The sequence below is a fragment of the Saccostrea echinata genome, unplaced genomic scaffold, assembly GCF_033153115.1.
Source record: "Saccostrea echinata isolate AGI-Se365-2 ecotype Australia unplaced genomic scaffold, CSIRO_AGI_Sech_v1 ptg000049l, whole genome shotgun sequence".
NCBI classification, from domain to species: Eukaryota; Metazoa; Mollusca; class Bivalvia; order Ostreida; family Ostreidae; genus Saccostrea; species Saccostrea echinata.
In genome coordinates this window covers 2,649,334-2,676,721 of record NW_026889798.1, presented here as the reverse complement: position 1 = coordinate 2,676,721, position 27,388 = coordinate 2,649,334, and the positions used below count along the sequence as shown (strand labels likewise).

Below are 27,388 nucleotides of genomic sequence, written 5' to 3'. Positions count from 1 at the left end.
ACATGTACAAGTTGTTGATAAAAAAATCGGAATTGGTACGTGTGAAGATATTGTACCTTTGAAATGTTGAAGACGCAGAAAACATGATTTTTGTCAGGTACAGGTATAGGGGTAGCGATTGCAGGCTTTTATGTTCAAGCCGTCAACTCTGAAAGAAAAGTTATCTTTCTAGATCGTTTTTTTTAAGGGGGGATGGATATGGGAAACATCGGCATTGAACTTTTTCTTTATGGCAATCGGCGAACAGAAAAAAAATGAAATGATTTGTGACATTTTAATGAAAGCTTGAAATGGTATTGGAAGTAAAAAAAAATGCGGGGACTTCTGATGTGAAATTGCTATATGTATTTGGAGACGGGAAAGAAAATGACGAGAATTCGAGATGGGACGTATCATTTACTGATTAAGGATACGCGGAGAAAACATACAGAAATTTATGAAGCGGACACCGACAAGCTAAATAATGTTAGTATTTTTGAAATTTAAAATGTTGACTTAATTCATTCATCAGCCATTGCCTTGGTCTTGAAATTGACATCATTCATTCATTAGTCAAGGTCTTGACACAGTATGGCTAGATGCCAAAAGGTGGGCGTGACTTAAAAAAAACTGTGATTCTTCTGGCAAATACACCACAGCAACATGAAAGCAAAATCTAAATTTACCGCCAGTCCTATGGTACAAGGTCATATACATTATAATAAAAATATCAATAAAGTAATAATAATTTGGCCTAAATATTATAATAAAAATACCGTATCGTATATAGCCAAATTGAAAAACATCATAAGCTGATTGCACAGAACGATATAAAAAATGAAATTGAAGGGGAGATCACAAATTCTTGAGAAAAGATAGCGTTACTTACTATAAATATCGAATCTGGTCATTCATATCAATCAGAGTGGTCTTGAATAAAGTTATTTCACTCAGGCGTATTTGACAAACACGACACGTTATATGTACGGCATTATATTTTCTGTTCCGTGTTCCATACCCTATATGCTTTGTCTTTCTTCAGCGATCTTTATAAGAGAATAATCATGACTACCGGTAAATCAACCTGCATTTTATAATCAAGGATGAAATATGAACAATTTAGATGAAATATATCTTTTCGTAGACTAGAATTATTTATATATTTGTCACGTGATTAAACCTGGTATCATATTTTTCCGTTTAGCATTCCGTTCTGTTTTCCGTTCTGCGTTTTAACAACACTCGAATTAGTCAAAGTTCAGTGCCTTATGGCTGTAAGAAATATCTCAGTTGAATTGAATTGTTTCAAACACTTTTTATAAAACGGAAAAATAACGAGCTGAATACTCCTATAATTGGGTGCATCTAAAATATCACAACCATTAAGGAGGGGGCGAAGTGCTTTAGAGAGGAGGAATTTTGCAATACAGTAATCCTTCTTCGGGGATACGTTTGCAACATGTGTATGGCAAATTATCCGGGGCAGTTTTGTTATAGAGAGAGAGAGAAAGGAGAGAGAGAGAGAGCCAATCTTCCAAGAGGAATTTCTGCAAAAAAAAAGGGGGGGGGGCATTCCTATAGATGACTGGAAGAATATAAGGCAGTAAATTGCGTTCATAAATTTGCATCAATATACAGATTGATATTAAACTTTATACTTCTTTTTATCCTATCCGGTTGGTAGCAGTATATTTTTACATTCAGGATCAATAACTTTATTGTTTACAAGAGGACTTCTTTTGTATCGTCCTTGTATATTGACGTCATTTTTCAGGCTTATATGCTGCCAGGGGAAAACTATTTTACTTTGTCAATAATTGCGGTGACTGCTTAATCATTTAAAAAATATGTGCCACTATTTTCTTGAATATATTTACCTTGTCTTACTTCCTCTGCTTTCAACATCATTTCAAGTTCGTCATCTAAAAAGGAAATTCATAATATAATAATTATTCATTAAAAGATGAATTGAGTAAGAATGGAAAAATACAAAACTATATTTATTAGTGATGTAATGTATTAAAGTTATTTTTGATAAAAAGTTATTTTTTTAATTTTTATTTTACTTTATTTCTTCCCTATCTTTATTTATAAACATAAATCTTTTGATTACATTAACAGCAGAAAATCTGAAAAGGAAATGAGACGCACACCTGAAACATCATCTTCTCCCCACTTTTTCTGCTTCTGTTTTCTTCTTCGTAAAACTCTACCTATAGTCAGAATTAGAAGAAGAGTGACCAACACAGCAACAAGACTTCCCACGATTGTCCCAATTACTGCAGAGTTATCCCCTGGTAAAGTGGTTGTTTGAATATTAGTTGCCGTAACATTATACATCTCATGGTCTGTAGACAATCCCTGGGTCACCAATGTCTCTGCTGTGTCTTTGGTAGTTGTATTCCATGTGCTATACATTAAAGGAAAATATATCTGTAAATATAGATACAAGACTAAGACTACTTGCTCATTTAACTATAAATATTTATCACTTACGTATTTCCACAGGATGGATCAGCAAGATAGCAATGATGGTCTGTACTTATTCTTAGACAGGCTGGATCTAAATTAAAGGATAATAATACTTAATATTTAATTTTATTTAGGAAAATATTTTTTTAAGTTTAAGGATGTCAATGAAATTAAACACCAAATATGAAGTTGTGCTTACGTTTGTACATTTCGTTGATGTGGATTTCTGTTTCTGGACAGCCCATTAGAAAATCTGAGCAGTTACTTCTAGACAGCTGATCGCCAGTGGTTTCCAAACAATAACCTAAAACATAATGTTGATAACTTAATTATGTCATGGTATGCATTTATTAATTAAACTAATATAAATTTGCGATGTGTAATTTTGAGAAATATATATTATATATATTATGGTCGATGTGGTTACATTTACATATTTTTTGTGTACGTGTACGATTCAATTCAATTCAATTCAGTTCGTTTATTGACCAATTAAGGGCCCTCATGGGGCAAAAAGAAAGTACATTGTTAAAATGTATATAATGATTATGATCATACACACGAAATACAATATACATATACATAAGAGGGAAAGAATTGCTTGATTGATAGAAAAAGACATACAAGTAGGGGAATACCCAAAATATTTTATATGAACATAAGACTTGTTTTATAGGTATATATACAGTACATCATATATATATGCATACATTACTAAACCATATACTTGAAAGTATCATACTTTTACATAATTAATAATAAAAAAAGTTACATTCCTAAAATTTATGGTAATGTTTTTTGTAAAAAATCTTCCAAGAGAGTTTAGTATATCTAGTTCTTCGCAATTTAGAATCCAGAATAATTTTTGTTTATCAGGCAAATCTGTAAAATGTTTTACTTTAGATGAGATCAGGTTAAATAGGTCTTCTCTTTCCTTTGTAAATTTGCTACAGTGAACAAGGAAATGTTCTTCATCTTCAATTTGATTTAGCGTACAATTTTTACATATTCTTTCTGATCTGGGTGTGTTATTATATCTGCCTAATTCTATGAAAAGTCTGTGCGCTGATACACGTAATCTACATATTGGTTTTCTGTATTCAGGTTTTAATAAAATTAGATATTTTTCCAATCTAAAATTGTTCTTCAGAAATAAATAAGTGACAAGTTTGCCCTCTTTTAGTGTTTCATTTGAGTGTTGCCAATCAAGTGAGTATTTTTTATTCATGGATTGTTTTAATGAATTCATAAAATTACTCTTAGTATAGGACATTATGTTTGGAATATCAAGAATTTTTAGTAATTTTTCTATTGAGGAGTACCAAGTTGTTTTTTGGGCGAAATGAAGTTCCTTACTACATATAAATGCATCTTTTAGTAAAGGGAAATCTGAATTTAAATTTTCTAATCTGTAGCAATATTTAAGTAACATGTTGATAATATCATAATGTAAAGGATATCTACCTAATTCTGAAAGAGAGGCATGGTTCGTACTTTTCCTATTCAGACCTAGTATAGTTTTACAGAACTTGATGTGTAAATTTTCTCCTGTAAAGTTTTTATAGCATAGTTGCATCAATATTTGATTAGATTGCTTTATTTTTGAATTATTAACATTAAATATTCCCCATATTTCTGAGCCGTAAAGTAATATAGGCTTAATTGTGTGGTCAAAGACATTGAGGCTAGTGGATATCCCAGGATTTAAGCTAAGAAAGTCTTTTCGTAACTTGAAAAAAGCTTTAAGTCCCTTTTTGTATAACTCATTTTTTGTCATAGAGAAAGTCCCCGAGGCTGTGAAATAGATGCTTAGGTATTTATAACTAGATACACATTCAGTATTGAAATTTTTGTAGTGAAATTTATGTTTGATTGTTCTCCCAGCTTTGTTAAATATAATAATTTTCGTTTTATTAGAATTTACTTTCATACCCCAATCATCACAATATTTTTCTAAAGAATTTAGCTTTTGCTGTAGTACGTGTACGTAAAAATAATTTATATGCAGAAAAGGGCTCCTTTCATTGCCCTCTTGATAACTCGTTAAAAACTCAAGCTCATAACATGGAAATTTTCGAAAAATTCCTTTCTATGTAACATTAAAAAATGTTAAGATATACGAGGGTTGTCCAAACAATCATGGACAACAGCATTTTGTCAGTTTTAATGGTCCTTGATGTACATATTGCACAGTCACTTGACCTTAAATATTTTTCTTATAAAAAATATATAACCATATACCTATTAGGTATGGTATACGTCAACAAAAAGAAATCTGTGGCATGTTTCCACGAAATTTTTTGAAAACCTTTGTACTTCATTTTTTGTACATGTATTAATAATCAAAAAAATGATCACTTACCTCTTTCCAATATCCCCATAATTCCATTGTGACATAATTCTACCAGACCCGTCTTCTCTGAGTTAGGGATACATAAATACTGATCATTACCATACTTGTCTTTCCCACAGCGCAGCCTTGCAGATGCTAGCAGTGTATCTGTCAGGTTCTGGGGACAAGAGTCGACTATACCAGCCATTGCTGTACAGAAAATATGTATCACATACAGGAAATGAAAAGTGCATTCATCAAATGAAAGGAAGAACAAAGAACTTTGGTTATCATATAATATTTAACTCGAAATAAAACTAATTTATAAGATAGAATTGTAGTTTATACTATAATAGAACAATAAAAAAATACATTGGGGGAGGATGGGTTGTTAATAATTATGTAATTAAAATTTCCATCATTTATGACCCAGCTGAAATGGGTTTTTTATGCCCCCGTATCGAAGATTCGGGGGTATATAATTTTGCCGTGTCCGCTCGTCTTTCTGTTTGTCCGCAAAAACTTTAACATTGTCCATAACTTTTGATTGGTTGGAGCTATGGCTTTCATATTTCACATGTGTATTCCTTGTGACAAGACCTTTCTTTGGGTACCACCATATTTGACCTTTTGACCTTGACCTTGGAGTTTGACCCAGTTTTGCTAAATTTTCCCCAACTTTAACCTTGGCCATAACTTTTGAACAATTGGTGCTAGGGTTTTCATACTTCACATATTTTATCCTTGTGACAAGACCTTTCTTTGGATACCAACAACTTTGACCCTTTGACCTTGACCTTGGAGATTGTCCTACTTTTGAAAAACTTTGACCTTGGCCATAACTTTTGAACCGTTGCAGCTAGGGCTTTCATACTTCACATATTTTATTCTTGTGACAAGACCTTTCTTTGGGTACCAACAACTTTGACCCTTTGACCTTGACCTTGGAGAGTGACCAACTTTTGAAAAACTTTGACCTTGGCCATAATTTTGAACCGTTGCAGCTAGGGCTTTCATACTTCACATCCTTGTGACAAGACCTTTCTTTGGATACCAACAACTTTGACCCCTTGACCTTGACCTTGGAGTTTGACCTACTTTTGAAAAACTTTAACCTTTGCCATAACTTGTGAACGGTTGATGGTAGTGCTTTCTTGTGAGAAGGCCTTTCCTTAACCATTAATTTTGACCATTTGACATTGTCCTGGATGTTTGACTTACTTTGAAAAAACTTTAACCTTTTCCATATCTATTCAATGATTGCTGCTAGAGTTCTCATATTTCCTCGACACAAGACCTTACTTTGGGTACCAACTATTTGATTTGCATTTGAGAAAGTTTAACCTTTGCTATAAGTTGCCATACGGGGGCATCAGTGTTTCACAAACACATCTTGTTTTTGTTTGTTTTAATTACCACCTTAATGTCTTTATAAAACAAATGAACAGGATTAAAAAAACTCCAATATCAAACATGTCATAATGATAACAATTATTTCTCTAAAGGTTGGTTGCACCGTTTAAATAAACTCTCTTTTCTAAGTTTATGTTTTTCGCCTTTTATAATGTCAATAATTCCATGATTGTAATCATAAAACAGTCCAGGAACAAGAATGGATAGAAAAATGCTTTTAAAAACGATATAAAATTCGTCACTTTTCTAAGATTATAATGTAATTCAAGGCACATTACCAAGATTCTGTATTTAGCAATTTGAATAATTTTGTATTATTACACATGTTACACTTCTACTGATTTTTTTCCCTGTATAACATTAGATCGTTAGATGTGACTTATTCCCTAGAAATCGTTATGAAAGGACTAATCCCCGTACATTAGTCAAGTGAGCTACATGTAATCCCTGCTTCGAAAGCTAATTCCTGGTTATCCGTAATCCTCTAGATTTTACTTTTACATTGGTATGATACGTGAATGGACTAATCCCCATGTGTTAGTTCAGTGAGCTAATCCCTGCTTTGGAATCACGCTATCTGAATCCTCTAAATTTTACGTTTGTATCGTATAATAAAACAGTTAAAAGTATATCATTGCGGGGGTTAGCAAGATTCCAGTTCGCCTCGGGAAATAGTCCTGGTCTTAGGGAACTTGAATCTTGCTAACTCCCTCAATGATATACTTTAACTGTATACTATATACATCGATGCCGATGGAACACGAACTTTGTGAACAGATACTTCTTTGAAACCTTTTATGAAAGCAACGAACTATTTAAAAATATTTGAAGAATGGAAATACCATTATGAAAAGAATATTAATTTTATTTCGAGTATACATGTATCCGTATTATTCATCATTTTTTCCTTGAAGTCAATAATCCACGATCTGTACATTCAAACTTAAAAACGAAACTAGGTTTTTTTTCAGATTATCTCATAAAATATTTTTTTTTCAAATAAAACATCAAATCTATCTAGCTATTGTATATTTTACCTCATGTAATTATCTCTCTACATATCTGAAATCAGGTACTCTCGTTATCCATAATCTGACGGACAGCTAAGGTTCGTATACCTTATATGGCGTCCCTTTGGTAACCTTCACCTTGTTTTTTTTAAATATCCCCTTTACCTGTATGTGTTGAAAATTGATTAGTGTGACCTTATTTCTGACTTCTGTTATAATTATTTTTGAGGAGGGGATCTTCCTTCATAATAAATCTGCTTCAAGTAAACACAAGCTTTAAAAGGATTTAAATTACAACGTGTTATTTCTTAATTAATCAATTAATGAAGGGAAATCTTAGCATGATTGTGCAGTATAGGATCTATTGAATGAAGATTTAAGTGTGGGTTTGTTGAATTGGTACCCTTATTGTTTGGTATTACTATCATCATTTTATTTTATACATCCCCTTCGGATTCAGAAATTTAACTGACATTTGAACCACTGAACGTTACAACAACTACACTGTGTGTTTGTAATGGTATACGTACAAATAGTTTTCCATATTGCCTAGAATTTAATGTGAAACAATGCAAGTATATGTATATACGCCGCATCCATTAAATTCTCTCAATCTGATCGACGACAGAGGATGATGTTGATTCCAAGTGGGCTATTTAAAGATTCTAAAATGCATATCAACTTGGATGATTCTACTTGTACATGTAAAAAAGAAAATAATTTTCTGTAAAACAACAATGGTTTTATTTCACAATAGCTAATACAGTGTATGACTTGATGTTTCTGAAAAAAAATACTTCAACCCTATTCATAATTGTGATGTTCTGTAATAATTGGTAAGACGTAACAATGCCTTGAATGGGGATCCTCCTTTATATCAAAACATATTAGAAATGTTTTTCAAAAATTGATACAAAACATAATAAAACAGATGTAGCCTTTTACATTAGTAAGTATTGATTGTGGTATAGTTTGTACATTTTTATTCAACTTTATTTTGGGCAGAAAATGTTCTTTTTTCAATTATTAGTTCGTATTTTAATTAATGTAAAGTTTGAATTACTATACCACAATCAATACTTACGATAGCTACATTACCTACGATTGCTACACGGAAATGATTATACATATATCCATGCTACTGTTGTAATGAATTGATTAAATCAATAAGTAATTATGATCTTGTACATCTTTTTTTGAAGTTACAGAGAGTGTATATTGTTTTCGTAGATACAGTCTTCTAACTGCTTGTTTCGGATTTGATTTTAATGTATAAAGCTTTGTATTCAAGGGTTGACCAAGATAAAAAGAGTCACACAACATTCTCCAAGGCCAAAAAAAATCTCTTTATTGGTTTTTTTTTTTTCAATATTAAAAGCGACAGGATTGTTATCTCTTTTTCTTGTCAACAATAAAATATGAAGATAGCGAACAGTATTTAAGCTCATAGTCCATTTAAACAATACAAATCGGGGGCAGAACAGACACGGATCTCCAAAAAAAACAGAGGTGGAATCAGGTGCCATGGAGGAGTAAGCATTCCCCGTCGACCGGTCACACCAGCCGTGTGCTCCTTGTCATGATCGGGCAAACGTAGAAATTTCAGTGTGTAAATAATGGCTTAACAACTAGTATGAAAAACCTCAGTCAGCAGTTGCCCCAAAGATAAACTGTATTTGCTGATCCGGTCTTTGTATCGACCATAGAACTTGCGAAATGATGACTTCAAACGAGACTGTTGATATCCTTGTTTCATCAACTTGTTGGTTAATAGCTTGCCTCGTCTTAAAAATTGATCGAACGTAGAGCATGCTCTTGCGTATCGAATCAACTGGGAGACATAAACCCCATATGCAGGTAATAAGGGTATATTGCTACATAAGTAAGGGAAGCTGACTATAAAAAAGTTGAAGTCATCACGTTTTTCATAAAGTTTTGTTCTTAGGTTATCATTAACGTCTTTTTCAGTGGATTTAACTTTTTTGTACTCTTGTATGATTTTATATCTAATTATAACCTTCAAATAACGTTATCCAAGACTTTTTAAATAGCTTACTGAGAATATTGTTACTTGTAACAAGAAACTTGGCTTTTTCTTCGTATGGATGTAAAGGGGAAAAGCTCGATTTTCTTTTCCCTCTTGAACAAGAAGCCAAAAGACCTTAAGGGTCACCTGAGTATAATACAACACTGTAAAGGACCCACTGAAGAATGAAAAACAAAATAAACTGAGAGATGAAGACATGTTGCCCCAAGGCAGGAGAAATAGTATTATCAGGAATCAAAGAAATAGTTTAGTACTCAGTTACAAATCGTGAAGTAGATATATACACTTGCCAGTACCAATATACCCCCATTTGCCACTATCATTGTGCAGACTAAATAATACAAAAGAGCTTAAGAATCATTAAAATTCCCTCACACGTTGGCTTCTCTGGTCTTTAAAGAATATATGATGTACAGATAAGCCATGTTTGTCTAATTTTTATTTAACTAAATTTACAAGTTTACATACATGTATTTCTCTACAATATAAATAGAGCCTTGCCCAGTACCAGAACACTTGACCCAGTGGTCCAGAATTTCACAAACCTAATAAAAACACCCTTGTTCATTACAACTTTGTACTCTTTTATTTGCCTTCTAGATAACCAGAAAAAATGAGAATAATTTTAAAGAATTAATGTATTTCCACCATATTCTGGCAATCAATAGAGCCCCTTCTTGACATAATGAAAACCCGTGACCCAAAGCCTTTAAATTTTACAGTTTTTGAAGAGGCATCCTTGCTCATCATAACCATACACTTAGTTTGTTTGCTCACTACCTAGGAACAGACAAGTAAAAATTTTAAAGAATTTCTGAATATCAACAGAGCACTCCCCGAACACCAGAACCCCTGGCCAAAGGAGCCATGAATATTACAATTTTGGAAGAGACACCCTTGCTTATCATGACAACGCAATTAGCTTGATTCATAACCAAGAGCTGAGAAGACTTTCAAAGAAATAATGCATTTTTACTGTGACTCAAAGAGCACCATCCTAACTCCAGAATCCCTGTCCAAGAGGCAATGAATTTCACAATTTTGGTAGAGGGCTCAATGCTTTAAAGTTAGTGCAGTCATGTAGACAGTTAAACTGCTTGATAAGCAATAGTAAAAGAGAATATTTTTTAAATAGTGCATGAATTTTGATGGTTTTCGCTCAACCCATGTCATATGGGACGGGGACCATGAAATTTACAAAATATTAATGTTGTTTTTCTTCACCCATAGATGCCATATGCCAAAACTGGATAGAATAGGTTCAGTGATTCCAGAAAAGAAGCTGAAATTGTTCATAAAATGTTCAAATTAAAGCAACACAGACAATGCACAATCATGAGACAAAAACAGGTAACAATGTTACCTGAGCGTTTAAGGTAACCTAAAAGTCGAAAATTGAGTTATTCCTCTTGTCAATATGTGATTGTAATTACATGTACAGACAAAAAAAAATGCATATAACATTCATGTTTATTTTGTATTTGAAACTCAAATAAATATGAGACCCAGCTATACAAAAATAATAAAGATGCTGAAAGGACGGCAGATGATTTAGATCTACAACATAGCATTCTGAAAAGACAGACTTTGCACAATGATAAATGTAACTATATATATATATACAAGTATAAAGTTTATATGCCTAGTTCTTTATCACAGATGCAGCTACATATTTTTTTTTAAAGTCAAATGAAGTCACATTGAGAGATAAGGTTACTAAAATCATTACAGTGGAAATGCACTTATTCAAGTACAAATGCATGGGACGGATGAGGAGTCCGAATGCCCTCCAATTTTTTCAGAGGTATACAATTCATTTATTTTTACTTTCATCATTATTACTAACTATATTTCTATGCAGTTTCACTTGTAATACATGCACATGTATTATCATGTAAACTACTTCTAGCCACATTTGCCTCTGTCACTTTCATTTCATATTTTTTAAGATAGAACATTCATTATAATAAACAAAGCTATCTCAACTTTTACAATTATATTTTCTGAAGAAGGACATATAATATGACAGAACATTCTCCAAGACAATAATTCCAATTCCTTCCTTGTAGAGACACTATCTCACACCAAGTTGTTGAAGTCGCTCCTCATATAAAATGTTCTTTTCAAGAGCCTGCTTGTAGTTGTATTTTAAATCTTCTATTTCCTCAAAGAAATCTGGACCAAAGTTAGATAACTCTTTCTTTAACTGAAAAATTAAAAGAACACAGATGTACTACATGTACTTAAAATTGTGAATGAAAACTAAAACCTTAAAGAGGGACAACGTTCTACTTGACTTTTACATGTAGAGACATTTAGCCTTAGCCGATTTCTGGATGGTATCTTGTCAGTGTTTCCAAAAAATTAGGATAAACATTCTTATTTTGCATACTTGAAGTGTCACCCATTATAAATTATACAAAACCATACAACATTCATCATCTCCATTTCCAGTAAAAAAAAACCCAAAACCACACCAACATGGGGCGCCAAAATGTCACAGTTGGTGAAAAACCAAGTCTCAACTGGTACTCAAACCCAGGGCCTTTGGCATACTGTGCCAGCGCTCTAACCAACTGAGCTATTGAGACCCCATATATTGACCGACTTTCACACACCTGTAAACCCATTGACATCAGTTTATATTTGGCCTTCTCTACCATACACTACTCATCCTTTCCATTTCTCTACCATACACTACTCATTCTCTTCATTTCCAGTCAGTATTAGTCTTTTTCCCTCTCTACTGTGTGTACACTAATCATCCTCTTTATTTCCAGTCTATATCTGTCCTTCTCTACCATACACCACTCATCCTCTCCATTTCTCTACCAAACACTACTCACCCTCTCCATTTCCAGTCTATATTTGTCCTTCTCTGTCTCCACTGTTCGTAGCTGCATTTTGATTTCCACATTTTCATCCATTAATCTGTCGTAGGCTGTAACCTTGGTTATTACGTCACCTGATAACTGTTAGAATGAAAAGAAACTCATTTTAGGGCTAGAAAAGGCAAGGCTGTCCAAGCTGGTGACAATTAACATTTAAAAATTGGTGACTTTGTAGTTTTAAATAAAATAAGGTAAAGATAATTGAATTCACATGGAATGGTACAAAATTTAAATAATTCAAACAGTATTACTTATTTGAGCAATTATCTGCATTAAATCTCTACAGAGACACTGTTCCTTGCTGTATCTCTAATTCATTCTAGCAAAATTCATATACACTAACATTCCAAGCCTCAATGCTGAATAGAAGTATAGCTTAGGGAATTTAATTTTTACCTACAGTCCCTGAAACGTTCTACTTTCCCATTTTTCCGTTCGCTCACCGTTCGTTCAGCGTGCGTTCACCATTCGTTCAGCGTGCGTTCACCGTTCGCTCTCCGTTCAAAGTTTTGCGTTCACCGTTCACCGTGCGCTCGCGTTCACCGTTCACAAAGCGTTCAGCGTTCGCTCTTCGTTCCGTTCACTTTGCGTTCATCTTGCGTTCAGCGTTCACCTATCGTTCAGTTTCCATTGTCATTCGGAACTCCGTAGTGAAAGGACTTATCTTTTTGTAGGGAAGGAGTTACAGGTTTTTTAATTAATAACTAACATATCGTGTTTGAAGAATCATTATTTCATGTTGAAAAATATTTACGATATATATTTTAATTATTCTAACTTAGCTGTTAGGTTATTTATTAAATTACTCTGGAAAATAAATGTTGTTATAAGCACATTCTGTACCTATGTAGAACGATGCTGAAATATTAAATTTAACTAAGGGCAATGTGCAAATACTTCAAGCACTGCAACATTTTGTTGTTTTGTTAAAGACGACAAATCGTTAATGGTGATATAATTATCCAAGTCAAATAATTACGCAGCAAAATTACGAAAATATTTATTTCTTATATGTTTTTTTTTTTTCAAATACTACAGAAAATATGATAGAACTAGTTCTGAGAGTTATACATAGTACTGCGGATATCCTGTTATTTTATTATCTTTGGAGCGAATTAAATTGATAGTGTGGTTAAAGGAAATATTTATTTGAAATGTACTGCAATACAGAATTTTCTCTACTATAATATGGAAAGTCTATAGTTATAGAGAGAAAAAAATTCTTTCTTCACCGTAACTTTATATATTTGCCATTCAATATGATTAATACCCCCCCTTTTCCCCCTAGATTGGATACTTAGTCAGTACTGTATTTCCAGAATATTTTAATTAACATTTTTTTTAAAGTTAAGGTCTTTTTTAGAACAAAAATTTCAGTCTCAAAACAAACATGCATCTAAAAAAGTCACAAAACAATAGTAGTTCAAAATGTACACGTGTCGGCGTTGGTATTTGAAATTGGCAGAGAGTATGTTTCAAATTCAAGTGTTAATGCCCAATGTATTTTATTCATTTATTATTCAAATGTTTGGATCAAATCTAGAAATGATAAAAATAGATGTTATAACTTGTTGGAAATACTCGCACTTCGTCTTCGATGTGACGAAACTTTCACACCTGCATAGTGTCGAATGACTTTGATTGACAGGTCAAGCACGTGGACTTCGTGTGAACTTGAAGAAGGAAAATAAAAAAGAATATGACTGTCAAACAAATGGATATTATGATTTGTTGATAAAAAAAAAGTTACTTTCACTGTCTGATATATTTAGAAAAAAAAGAGTTTTTGTTTGATATAGGTACAAACATTTAGTGAAGCCCGAAAGGAGGGGGGGGGGTCTAAAACGGAATATTTCTCTCTCTCTCTCATTTGTCTGTTTAATAAAAACTATAACAGCATATTACTTAAATATCAAGTTCTGAAAATTGAATTTATAACAAATGATATGAATGTGTATCTTTGTATTATCTTGAATGTGTATCTTTGTATTATCTTGTCCAAGTATAACCACGGCCATCTACATATACATGTAGAAGTCAGCTCAATAAATCATCATGAAAAATAGAAATGACACATAATATATAATTGTATTAAAAATTTAAAATACGAGCGTATAAATGCAAAACATCCACTTACCTTTGTAATTAATTTTTTTCATTACTTTACACGAAATCGCCCTGACACGGAGATGTATGAATGGATGTTACAACCACTTTAATTCATTCTATAAATCAGAAGTTTTCTCTGATTTATTTATACTTCAGCGTTCGGCAACAATTGCAATGTTTTAATGCGATAAAAATCGTGTGATTAAAAACTTAATGTGCATGCATCGTCTTTCTTAGGACAATTTTGGAGAATTTATTTTATTGACTTATTTATTCATTCATTTATTGGTTTACCTATTTATTATTTATTTTATTTTATTTTTTGGCACCTGACATTATAATACAATAAAATAGTTTCAATGCAAGGAAAAGATTAGAGGCATTCCGAATAAATCGTTCATCTTGCGTTCACCGTTCACTTTGCGCTCGCGTTCCGTTCGCGTTCTGCGTTCGCTCACCGTTCAGCGTTCACACATCGTTCACCAAGTTGCGTTCAGCGTTCACACATCGTTCACTCACCGTTCGCTCTGCGTTCGTTCAGCGTTCGTTCACCGTTCGTTCAGCGTTCGTTCAGCGTTCGCTCACCGTTCAAGTGGGAAAGTAGAACGTTTCAGGGACTGTATATCTTTACATCCTACTATTTGTACATGTGTACATGAATTATTTACAGGATAAACATTGTTGTCTTATTTTACCTGAGTCCCTCTATACATGTACATGTATTATTTACAGGACAAACATTGTTGTCTTATTTTACCTGTGTCCCTCCACCTTGCTGCTTGTATATCTGAAGTTCATGCTGTATCTCTTTCTTCTCATTCTCCAATCGTCCTATAGTCAGTCTGGCAACAGTGTGAAGAAAACAAAAGTAAATTTCAATTTTATCATCAGGATATAAAATACAATTTTTATTAAGAAGACATAATAAATTTTAGCACAAAATTTACACGAGTTAACCTACTTTAAATACTATAAACAATAGTGTTATTAACTAATTCAATTTCATTTGTGGAAAAACAACTCTATTGACTCAGTACCTGGCTTGTTGGAAATCTTTTGTTAAACCCATATCTGAAGTTTTAGCACCATGAGGATATTTTTCCAAGATAGCATTCTGAAAAGGGAGGTAAACTGACTTTAAACATTAAATGTGGTCTAAATTTTCTGAGTGTTTAAAAATCTGGTCTTAAATATAATAAACAGGAACATAGTTTCTAGAACTGCCATATCTACCATGAGTAATTAACATTGATACTTAATTACATTATATACCTGGAATTCTCTATGGAAGAAGTATACCTTACCTTCTGTTTGAGAGCCTGGTTCTCTGTCAGTAACCTCTGTTCCCTCTCTGCTGCCTCCTTCAGTAAAGTTTTAGTATCACTCAGTAACTTGTTCTACAAAACAAAAATACAGAACATTCTTGTTTTAAATCAGATTATATCTATTTTTGCAAAAGATCTAAAATGTTAAAAATCTTGACCAACAAAAAATATTTTATTGTGATGCATATTTACAGTATCTTGTAATTGCTTTGGACTCAGGATTTCTATGATAAAATATGAAGTTTAAGATTTCAGAAACAGAAAAAAATCACCTCCTAGTCAACAATATTGATAAAATTTGAAGGCATTGAAATGAGTATAGCATATACTCCTTGACTGTATCCTATATGTACATTTATACCTTGAGCCTTCTTACATGTAAAAAGCTCATAAGAGTTATCTACCTTTTTCTCCATTTCTTTCTCTAGATCTTTCAGTTTCCCCTCATACATCCTGGTGACCACAGCAGACTTCCAGCCCTTGGAGTCCATGGTTCCAGATCCACCTGGACGTTCTCGCTCCAGTCCAGTCATAGACTTGGAATCCTGGAGCTGGCTGTTCAATTGTTCCTTCTGTAGCTCCAGATTCCGGATCTCCATTCTTAACTTCTCATTGGACTCAATTTCCTGCAATATTAGCAGTTAAGTAACAAACAAGTCACATTAAACACTCACCAAGTCATATATATAAATACATTACATAGCACAGCCCCTTGTCAATCGAGACAAAGACACATTTTTCTTTATTTCAAATTTTTGTCAAAGTTTCTGGAACAATTACAATTTTAGTCTTGCAAATTAATCATATTACATAAATATTTCATCTCTGTTTTGATAGCCCTTGACTTGGAGATAAAGTTTATATATGTAATTTGTATTTTCTTATTTCCATACCTTCATGAGATCTTTCCTCATTTTCTCGTAGTCTGTCATCATTTTGGCGGTACCCTTCTGTGTGGTGGTGTACCTCTCACTAAGTGTGGCACCCATTTTCATTCGCAACTCCTCCAATTGATCCTGAAAATGTAACATCATTTACTGTAAATATAACACTGTATAACATTTTTTTTCTGTGTATCATATTTCTTGCATAAATATTCCAAAACACCACTAATTTAATTCTTCATGGTCCTATGTTTGCAATTCTCCAAGTGGTTTATTTGATTTTTCTATATGGTAAATAACTAATTTTTTGCGATCTTAAAAAAACTCCAGACATAGCAAAAATTGGATTATCATGAAAAATACCCATTATACGGTAGTGAGGGACTCTCTGACGAAAATTTAGTCAAGGAAAGAGAAAGGGTGAAAATATTGGCTCAAACACTCTTCTATACTTTACAAAGCTTAATTCTTACAAAAACATCCACTTTCAACACTGTATAAACATAATTTTGTTGCTTTTACTTTTCATATTCATATCATTTGATGTCCATATAAAAACAAACCTTGAGTCCAGCATTTTCCAGCCTCAGTTTTTGCAGTTCCTCATTCCCTGCGATGTGGGCAGCTTTCTTTAATTCTTCATTCTCCAACTGTACACGCTCTACAACCTTCTTCAGGAGGGCTATTGTCTTCTCTAATTCTCTCACACTTTTCCCACTATCCCCAATCTGTTCATCAGAAAGTAAAGTTCTCAATGTGATAAAACATTTTACACTAACTGTTTTCCCCTACTGGTATTTGCATGCAATATTCATATCTACAACTTATGTGTTATTTTTTGTTAATTGGAGAGTCTAATTACCCTTCTGATCCCACTGGAGCCTGACGAGTCAAAAGATCTGGCTGTGTTCCCTCCAAGTTGCGAGTTTTCCTGTTTAAGGGCCTCCACATAACTCTGAAGATCTGCTATCCTTTCCTACAAACCAAAGCAGAGGCTACATAACAGTGATAGAGACTAGAGAGAAGAAATTCTTTAAACATTTTGCTTTTTTGCAAAGAGAATGTAAAGAAAATAACTGTTAGTATATGTAATTGTAAATGTTACCTTAAGCCTTGGAGCATCTTTCCTGTACTGCTCATTCTCAAACTTGAGTTCAATATTTTCCTCAGACAGTGCTAGCATTTGTCTCTGTAGATTCTGATTCTTTTCAAAAATGACCTGGAATTCCTTGGTAGACACTCCTGTTTGATCCGCTCCTGGTTGTGTAGAGGTGACGGACACTTTCTGTGCCACTACTTGTTCCATGGACTCCAGCTGTTCTGTCAGGTATTTATTCCTGACCTCCACCTCGCGTACCGCCACATCTTTAGCCAGAGTTAACTCCCTTTGTAACTTGGTTACCTGAAAATAATAGCAAGGAATTCACTCAGAAAATCACACAAGTATTCTAGATTAGGGTAAAACATGTTGTGTTTTGGGAAGAAAAATAATTTCATCTTCAGTAATTAAGGAGAGTTTCAATGTAGTAAACTGGTGTTTACAAATTGTTCAACAGATACATAGTACCCCATTTAACAATGTTTCTTGGTTTAACTGTCATCTGTAACCAAAGTTTTATATCTATTTGTCCATTTGACTGATTACCTTATCCTGAAGCTGATAGTTCCTCGTCTTGAGTTCCTCCACTACATGGTCAGGTTTGTCTGAGGGTCCCCGGGGGGCTGGTACTGGGCCTCTCTGGGCATTACTTAACTTCTTCTCAGTCAGGTCTTTTTCTCTAATAGCTCTGTACAAACATGTAAGATTTAACACAATGAATTAATGAAGCATAGTTTAACTCCTGCACATTGGCTATTTATGCTTTTTCCAGCCCCCCTCAATTTTGAGATAATTAAGTTTGACTGTATTTCTTAAGATTTTGTGTGGATGTACATGCTCTCTCTCTCTCTCTCTCTCTCTCTCTCTCTCTCTCTCCTCTGACCTGTCTAGCTGATCCTTCAGAATCCTATTTGACTTTTCCAGCCTCTCCACTTCAGCCTCTTTCTCTCTCACAGCCATCCTCATTTTCTCCACAGTTTTCTGCCATTTCTTTTTCTCCTCCCATTTTACTAATTCTTCCGACTGGAAATACATGTTAAAGAATTTTGTGACTCCAAAAATTGAGATTCTGTTAGCACAATGACTTTTATAAGTTCCTATAATAAATGTTGGATCTGCAAGCATTATCTTCCTTTGAGGTAACTCTTTATCGTTAGAAGTTTCATCCTTTTTCACTTAAAAATTTTCATGAAGTCTTGTCCATATACCTATTTGATTTATTATGTAAGAGTTACCTTTTCCTTGGTGAGCTCTTTAATGGGAGGTGTTTCCTTGGAGATCTCGTACGGTTTTTCTGGCTGCTGTTGTTTACGTTTGAGTTCCTCCTCCAGCATCCTCACCCTCCTCCTCATCTCCTCATACTCCTTCTGTTTGGTCTCCTCACCTATCCTCTGTAAGTAAATACATTATACACTGTACATAATACAACAGAAATATCCTCATTTCATATTCCTTCTGTTTGGTCTCCTCACCTATCCTCTGTACAATAAGTAAATACATTATACACTGTACATAATATAACAGAAATATCCTCATCTCATACTCCTTCTGTTTGGTCTCCTCCCCTATCCTCTGTAAGTAAATACATTATACACTGTATATAATACAACAGAAATATCCTCATCTCATATTCCTTCTGTTTGGTCTCCTCACCTATCCTCTGTAAGTAAATACATTATACACTGTACATAACATGATAGAAATATCCTCATTTCATACTGCTTCTGTTTGGTCTCCTCCCCTATCCTCTGTACAATAAGTAAATACATTATACACTGTACATAATATAACAGAAATATCCTCATCTCATACTCCTTCTGTTTGGTCTCCTCCCCTATCCTCTGTAAGTAAATACAGTCCCTGAAACGTTCTACTTTCCCACTTGAACGGTGAGCGAACGGTGAACGAACGCTGAACGAACGCAGAGCGAACGGTGAGTGAACGATGTGTGAACGCTGAACGCAACTTGGTGAACGAAGTGTGAACGGTGAACGGTGAGCGAACGCAGAACGCGAACGGAGCGCGAACGCGAGCGCAAAGTGAACGGTGAACGAACGGTGAACGCAAGATGAACGATTTATTCGGAATGCCTCTGATCTTTTCCTTGCATTGAAACTATTCTATTGTATTCTTATGCCTGGTGCTAAAAAAATAAATAAATAATACATAAATAAACAAATCAATGAAAATTGTCCTAAGAAAGATGATACATGCACATTAAGTTTTGATAACACGATTTTTATCGCTTAAAACATTGTAATTGTTACCGAACGCTGTAGTATAAAAGATAAAATTAATCTAGTTGTAAAATAAATATGTTTATTCTTAATTGATAAATAATGATCAAATAATGTGGATTTTAGAAGAGAAAACTACGGACTTATAGAATGAATTGCAGCGGTTGTAATAACCATACATATATTTCCGTCCAAGGCGATTCCGTGTAAAATAATGAGAAAAAAAATTAAAATATCTTACAAAGGTATGTGGGCGTTTATTGCATAATTAAACGAGTATTTTAAAATTTTAATGCAATAATATATTTATCTGTCAGTTTTATTTTTTTATGATGATTTATTGAGTAGACTTCTACATGTATCTGTAGACATTTCCCGGCTGTGATTATACTCGGACAAGATGATACAATACAAAGAGGCATTCATATTTTTTGTTATAGATTAAATTTTTACAACTTAATATTTAAGTAATATGCTGTCATAGTTTTTATTAAACAGACAAATGAGAGAGAGAGAGAGAGAGAAAGAAAGAGAGATTCGGTTTTAGCCCCCCCTTTCCTCAAATGTGTTTGCCTATATCAAGCAAAAATTCTTAATTTTTTTCTAAATATATCAGGCAGTGAAAGTAACCATTTTTTATCAACAGGTCCATTTGTTTTACTGTCATAATCGGTTTTTATTTTCCTGCTTCAAGTTCACACGAAGTCCACGTGCTTGACCTGTCAATCAAAATCATTCGACACTGTGCAGGTGTGAAAGTCTCGTCGCACGGAAGGCAAAGTGTTAGTATTTCCAAGAAGTTTTAACATTTTTTCTTATCATTTCTAGATCTGATTCCAACATTTCTAAAAAAAAAAAGTAATAAATGAATAAAATACATTGGGAATAAACACTTGGAATGATTAAGCCGCTTGAATTTGAAACATGCTCCTTGCTAATTTAAAATATCACCGCCGGCACATGTATATCTTGAATTACTATTGTTTAATGACTTTGTTTAGATGCATGTTTGTTTTGAGACTGAAGTTTTTGTGCTACAAAACACATTAACGTCTTTATAAATGTTAATTAATTAAGATATACTGGAAATACTAACGAAGTAACCGATTTAGGGGAAAAGGGGGGGGGGGCTCTTAATCATGTCGAATGGCAAACATGTAATGTTACGGTGAAAAATATCATTACTGGAGAATCACCTTGGTTATGTTAATGATAATCATGTTATAAAGGCATTTCTCTCTCTCTCTAATTAAAGACTTTATATATGTAAAGTAGAAAAAAATTCTATAATGTATTACATTTTAAACAGATATTTTTTTTTTTAAACCACACTATCAATTTAATTCGCTCTAAAGATATTTAAATAAACTGGATATCCGCAGTACTCTTTATAATTCTCAGAACTAGTTCTAACGTATTTCTGTATTATTTTTAAAAAATGTGTTAGAATTAAATATTGTATTTTTGCTGCAGTTGGTAAATTAAATGACTCGATTATTATCTATCCATTAACGATTTGTCGTCTTTAACATAACGACAAAATGTCGCAGTGCTAGTATCTGTATTTTGCCCTGTATTTAGATTAAATTTTTCAGCATCGTTCTACATAGGTACATGTACATACACTGTACATGTACTTATAACAACATTTATTTTCCATATAAATTTAGTAAATAACCTTAGAGCTAAGTTAGGATAATAAAAATAAATACTATAGATAATTTTTTTCCCCATGAAATAATGATTCTTTAAACACGATATGTTAATTATTTAATTCAAAACCTGTAAATCCTTACTTTAAAAAAAGATAAGTCCTTCACTTCGGAGTTCCGAATGACAATAAAGACTGAACGATAAGTGAACGTTGAACGCAAGGTGAACGCAAAGTGAACGAACGAAGAGCGAACGCTGAACGCTTTGTGAACGGTGAACGCGAGCGCACGGTGAACGCTGAACGCAAAACTGTGAACGGTGAGCGAACGCTGAACGCACGGTGAACGAACGGTGAACGCACGCTGAACGAACGGTGAGCGAACGGAAAAATGGGAAAGTAGAACGTTTCAGGGACTGTACATTATACACTGTATATAATACAACAGAAATATCCTCATCTCATATTCCTTCTGTTTGGTCTCCTCACCTATCCTCTGTAAGTAAATACATTATACACTGTACATAACATGATAGAAATATCCTCATTTCATACTCCTTCTGTTTGGTCTCCTCCCCTATCCTCTGTAAGTAAATACATTATACACTGTATATAATACAACAGAAATATCCTCATCTCATATTCCTTCTGTTTGGTCTCCTCCCCTATCCTCTGTAAGTAAATACATTATACACTGTACATAATACAACAGAAATATCCTCATTTCATATTCCTTCTGTTTGGTCTCCTCACCTATCCTCTGTACAATAAGTAAATACATTATACACTGTACATAACATGATAGAAATATCCTCATCTCATACTCCATCTGTTTGGTCTCCTCACCTATCCTCTGTACAATAAATAAATATATTATACTCAGGGGTGGATCATGGATTTTAATTTAAGAGGCGGCACCAGCTCATTATATTAGGCAGAGGGTCCTGGGGCTGCCCAGCACCCACAGTGTATCCAGGGTGAAGGCCCCGGAAATCCTGGGTTCTTGAGATTTAGTGCATCAAAAATGAAGTTTTCTTTGGAGATTTTTTGTACAATTTCTTGTCCTCATGATTATAAAACTGTGAATATTTCAAAGTCTGTGAAAACAATTATTTGTTTATTATCTGAACATTGGGTATACCTGAGTGCCCATCTTGCCCATTCTCTCCACTTTCTTTTCTAGTTCCTCCACTTCCATCTCTAACCTCTCTTTGTCTGACTTGTATCTCCGCAGGTTTTTGTCTTTCCGACCTGTCAAGCAATTCAAAATAAAAGTAGGCTATATAATGGATTTTCTTGTGTATATAGAACAACTACTGTGACAAATTTTTTTCCTAGCCTAAAGATGTACAGCAAAACTTGTTTAATCAGGATGTTGTTTATTCCAAAGTCTTGCCTATTACAATGTAAACTTCCAGTCTCTTTTAGTAAATTCAATTGTTTACAATGTCATCAAATCAGTAATGTCTAACCGTTATGTTTTCGGGGGGGGGGGGGGGGGGGGGGGGGGGGCATAAGAGAGTTTGCAGTTGATAGTAAGAAACCTATTGTTACTGACCTATTTCCTCTCTGAGATCATCAATATCTGTCTGTAGAGTGGCTTCTGTATCTTTCCGTTTCTTGATCTCCTTTCTCTGTCTCTCCACAGTCAACTGAAGATCATCCACCTTCTCCTATTCAAATCAACAACCACAATTCTTACAAGACAATTCAGATAAAGCATTGAATTGTATCCTTGAATTCTTTGCACTCATCTTGCTAACAGCATTTACATTCAACTTCCTTTCAGAGTGTCTACAATTTCATCTTATATTTCATCTCCATGTAATATAGCACTTACATTTAACTCCCTTGTGTGTGTGTCTACAATTTTCTGGATGTTGATTTCCTGTTCTGATTCAGTAGCTTGGTGTTTCACGGTCTCTTGTGCCTGTTGAACCATGTCTGCCCTTAGTTCCGTTAGAGCTTTACTGAGGGCCTGTCAAGAAAAACATTTCTAGATTAATCTATCATAATTTTTTTTCAATCAAATCTGCAATACCAAATATGCAAGAATTTTGCAATTCTTTACAATTATGACTTTCATGAAACATTTATTTCTCTAAACCTACCAATTACATGCGTCAAAAAAAGAGATTTTCTGCAATATATGTGTAATTTCAATAGCATCTTGTTTACACGTAAAATTTAAATGTTTCTAAGACAAAGTAGCCCCTCCTACCTGGTGTTGTTTCTCCTTTAGAGCCAGCTGATTCTTCAATCTCTCCACCAGGTTTTTCATTGTGGTCGTGGGAGCTCGATTGTTCTGCTCTGTGACCACCTCAATCTCTTCATTAAGTATCTCAATTTCCCGTTTCTGCTGCTCAATGATTTTCTTCAGATCCTGGACTTCAGAGTCTTTCTTCTGTGCTTCAGTCTTCATCTCTGATCCTAATCTATAAATGAGATTTTAAAAAAAAATGTTTTTGAGAAGGGGGACAAAGGGAAGTCTTTAATGCATAAACTGCTCTCTCCATTAAAATATATTTTGATACAAAACAAAACAACTTTTACTTGATCTGCATATAACTGTTTTGAAATAAATACAGTTTTCATAATGTCTGTTCATCTAGTGTCCTTGCACAAAATATGCACTAAATACACCATACAAATACACACATGTACATGTATCTTTGCCCTCAGAGAAATGTCCTGCCCTTGTATTTAAATGTAGTTAATGTGTCTAATATCTAGATATGTCTGTACTGTACATATTCTCTTATCACTTTCCAGACTGCATATGTTCACAAGACTCAGTTTGTTGGCTATGTTGGCTATGCTGTACATATTCTCCTATCACTTTCCAGACTGCATATGTTCACAAGACTCAGTTTGTTGGCTATGTCTAAACATTCAACTGCTTTACATGTCAAGTACTACCTGATGGAAACTGTCTAATTAGTATACATATTATGTCATAGTCCTTTATCAACAGAAAACTGTTTTCACTTTTACCTTGGTCTGTTAATGTCTATACACCTTTTCTCAATATTCTCTGTTTAATTATACCTGTCTTTGTCCATAGAGAACTGCCTGGATTCTTGCTGTAGTTTTGACCTCTGTTTATTTATAAGACATACCTGTCTTTGTCCATAGAGAACTGCCTGGATTCTTGCTGTAGTTTTGACCTCTGTTTAGTTATAAGACATACCTGTCTTTGTCCACAGAGAACTGCCTGGATTCTTGCTGTAGTTTTCCCCTCTGTTTAGTTATATGACATACCTGTCTTTGTCCATAGAGAACTGCCTGGATTCTTGCTGCAGTTTTCCCCTCTGTTTAGTTATAAGACATACCTGTCTTTGTCCACAGAGAACTGTCTGGATTCTTGATGTAGTTTTGACCTCTGTTTAGTTATAAGACATACCTGTCTTTGTCCATAGAGAACTGCCTGGATTCTTGCTGTAGTTTTGACCTCTGTTTAGTTATAAGACATACCTGTCTTTGTCCATAGAGAACTGCCTGGATTCTTGCTGTAGTTTTGACCCCTGTTTAGTTATAAGACATACCTGTCTTTGTCCATAGAGAACTGCCTGGATTCTTGCTGTAGTTTTGACCTCAAACTGATTATTTCTTCCTCTCTTTGTCTGATTTTTTCACTCATAGCTGCCATTGCATTGTCCTGCTCTGCCAAACTGTCCTCTAATTCCTGGATTCTTGCAGCCTGATGAAAAGAAGCCAAGAATAGATCATGAACAAAGACACACATCATGCATTACATTCAATGATGTTAAAATCTTGTGAAACAAGCACAAACCCTCAAAAAGTGATTTACAAAGAAATTATCAACCAGTATTTACCTGTTTTTCTGTAGCGGGTTGTCTGAGTTGTTGTTTAGCCATCAGGTCCCGGGCGGCATCTTTGAACTTGTTAAACGCGGCATCAGTGTTCTGATGAATCTTGAGCTGCATGTTCTTGAGATCTTGTTCATGTCGTTTGTTCATGTCCTGCATATCATCACGAGCCTGTTTCAGAAGCTCCTGGTATTTAGCAATTGTCTCTTCCTTCTGTTGGATCCTGGCCTGGAATAAAACAACAACATTCTACTGTACATACTATTCTCAAAATAGTAAAATGTTAACTCTAAATATATTAAAACTAACAGAAGTTTTACACTAGTCTTGTTTCTTAAACAAACACAGTAAAATCTTGTTATAGAAAATTCATTGTGCCAAAGAATAATTTGAGATATATGATGATTTGAGAGATAAAAGTTAAGATACAAAACATGGCTGGGACTCCCAACTCACTTTAACACATGCAAAGTGTTCAAGATACAGTAGTTCAACTGAATATACTGTTGAGCTAGTATTCCGGTTTACTACATAGTGGATCAATACAATTACACTTGTACCTGTAAACTGGATATGGTTGACTGAGCAATCTTTATGGAGTCTTCGGTTTTGTAGTTTTTCTCCTCTGGTTTCTGAGTCATGGCAGCATTTACTTTTGAGGTGGCTCTCAGAATGATCTCGTCTCTTTCAGCTGTGGCAGGCATTCTTAATCTCAGCTCCGAGATGAGTTTATCTTGAGCTATAACAGTCTTCTCAGCTTCATGGAGTTCTTTTTCCAGCTGCTCATTTCTCTGATAAACAAAGTCAAAAGAACAATGTCTAAAGATATTAACCTTAGAACCAACAGAACTTTTACAATAATTTTGAGATACAATTGTCTGCATTTTTTTTTTCATTTGTGGAAAATCATTTCACAGATTTATTTCTGACAATTTCCTTTTTTATTTCTTGATTTTATTTTCAATGAGATTTTTATTGGCATTTCTAAAATACTAATTTGATTTAATTTAAAAATAGATTCAGCTAGTTATAAAACTCACAGATAAAAAAAAAATTATTTTTTCAAATATACTGCAAGTCTTTGAAAATTTTGGAAAATTTGCTTATTAGCCATTAGATCCTACCTTTTTGAGTACTTTGTTTTCCCCCTGTGTATCCAGAATGACCTTGACATTACTTTTAATGGTGGTAATGGCCTGCTCTAATTGGTTGGCTACAGGAAGTTTGGAATCCGGGAGTGAGCCCAGGGCCTGTTCAAACTGGAAAACAAACAGGCTTGATGAAAATGAAGTCAACATTTAAATAGTCATACATACAACCTGAGATTTTCTTAACTTATAAATGAAAAACATGCAACTTTTCATGCATATACAAGTGAGATGACATTACTCTAAGTCTGCGATGGTAGCCTCATTATTTCTGATCACTCCTTCCAAATACTTTATCTACATGTTAAAAGGATATAAAAGTGTAAATAAGACATTCATTTTTAAAAATTCTATAGACAGACAGACATAAGTTTAATGTCCCTCCCTCTGGTTACAAACCTCCCCCGTCCCTTACCTGACCCTGTAGTTTACTATTAAGCCACCTCTGTTTCAGTTACTCTAGTCTGACTACGTCCATTTTGCTGTGCCATTATACCACCTTGGCAGCCCCTCTGCCGTCTTTCAGCGTGGCGATCAGTTCCTGAAGACTGCAATTCTTTAGATTCAGCTCTGCGAGTTTATCCTCTTCCTGGTCATTGTGTTCTCGTGCCTAGAAAAATACAGATATGTCTTAAAACTTTAGATTCATTTTTGTTAATCAACACGATCAATGCAAGTAAATTTTAATGCCAAGGTTTTGTTTCAAAGTTAGTTTACTTTATCAATATTTGGAACACTGTTAAAAAGAGTAAGCACAGACATTTTTTGTGAATGTGTAATATAAATCATCAAAAAAAAAAAATCTTCAATCGTCAGAGATTTGTGTGTTCTTGAGATCTTAACTAATAGCTTACTTGTAATTAAATAGTACATCTAACTTGTTCCATGACATTTCGATATTTTCCATAATCTCCTTTTTAACATTCTCTGTCTCTCTGTCTTTATGCTGCTTTTTAACCAT

At 34.0% G+C, this 27,388-nt stretch overlaps 2 protein-coding genes across 2 annotated transcripts; both read right to left on the bottom strand.

Annotated features, from left to right (window-relative positions):
- Positions 1-1,237: 1,237 nt before the first annotated feature.
- LOC133203263 (uncharacterized) lies at positions 1,238-4,991 on the bottom strand. Its single transcript, XM_061339079.1, has 6 exons — positions 4,814-4,991; positions 2,651-2,755; positions 2,476-2,542; positions 2,133-2,389; positions 1,857-1,901; positions 1,238-1,251 (listed from the first exon to the last, which is right to left on the bottom strand). Exons 1-6 carry the CDS (start codon positions 4,989-4,991, stop codon positions 1,238-1,240), a joined length of 666 nt encoding a protein of 221 aa, XP_061195063.1.
- A 5,720-nt stretch (positions 4,992-10,711) lies between these two features.
- LOC133203262 (centrosomal protein of 290 kDa-like) lies at positions 10,712-27,388 on the bottom strand. Its single transcript, XM_061339078.1, has 23 exons — positions 27,299-27,388; positions 26,924-27,037; positions 26,404-26,538; positions 25,840-26,070; positions 25,286-25,507; positions 24,995-25,149; positions 23,671-23,884; positions 23,290-23,427; positions 23,008-23,122; positions 22,591-22,700; positions 18,797-18,952; positions 18,445-18,584; positions 18,108-18,249; positions 17,568-17,864; positions 17,325-17,438; positions 17,026-17,190; positions 16,472-16,594; positions 15,983-16,204; positions 15,558-15,650; positions 15,291-15,367; positions 15,011-15,095; positions 12,100-12,225; positions 10,712-11,459 (listed from the first exon to the last, which is right to left on the bottom strand). The coding sequence occupies exons 1-23, from the start codon at positions 27,386-27,388 to the stop codon at positions 11,328-11,330; spliced, it is 3,396 nt and encodes a 1,131-aa protein (XP_061195062.1). The 3' UTR covers positions 10,712-11,327.

Excerpts from the sequence above, each read along its gene's own strand:
- LOC133203262 (XM_061339078.1), bottom strand. The coding sequence starts at position 27,388 with ATGGTTAAAAAGCAGCATAAAGACAGAGAGACAGAGAATGTTAAAAAG. Across the intron at positions 27,038-27,298 it reads TGTCATGGAACAAGTTAGAT|GCACGAGAACACAATGACCA; the intron begins GTACTATTTAAT and ends GTATTTTTCTAG. Across the intron at positions 23,123-23,289 it reads CACACACAAGGGAGTTAAAT|GAGAAGGTGGATGATCTTCA; the intron begins GTAAGTGCTATA and ends TGATTTGAATAG.
- LOC133203263 (XM_061339079.1), bottom strand. The coding sequence starts at position 4,991 with ATGGCTGGTATAGTCGACTCTTGTCCCCAGAACCTGACAGATACACTG. Across the intron at positions 2,543-2,650 it reads CATCAACGAAATGTACAAAC|ATCCAGCCTGTCTAAGAATA; the intron begins GTAAGCACAACT and ends CCTTTAATTTAG. Across the intron at positions 2,390-2,475 it reads GATCCATCCTGTGGAAATAC|CACATGGAATACAACTACCA; the intron begins GTAAGTGATAAA and ends TTTAATGTATAG.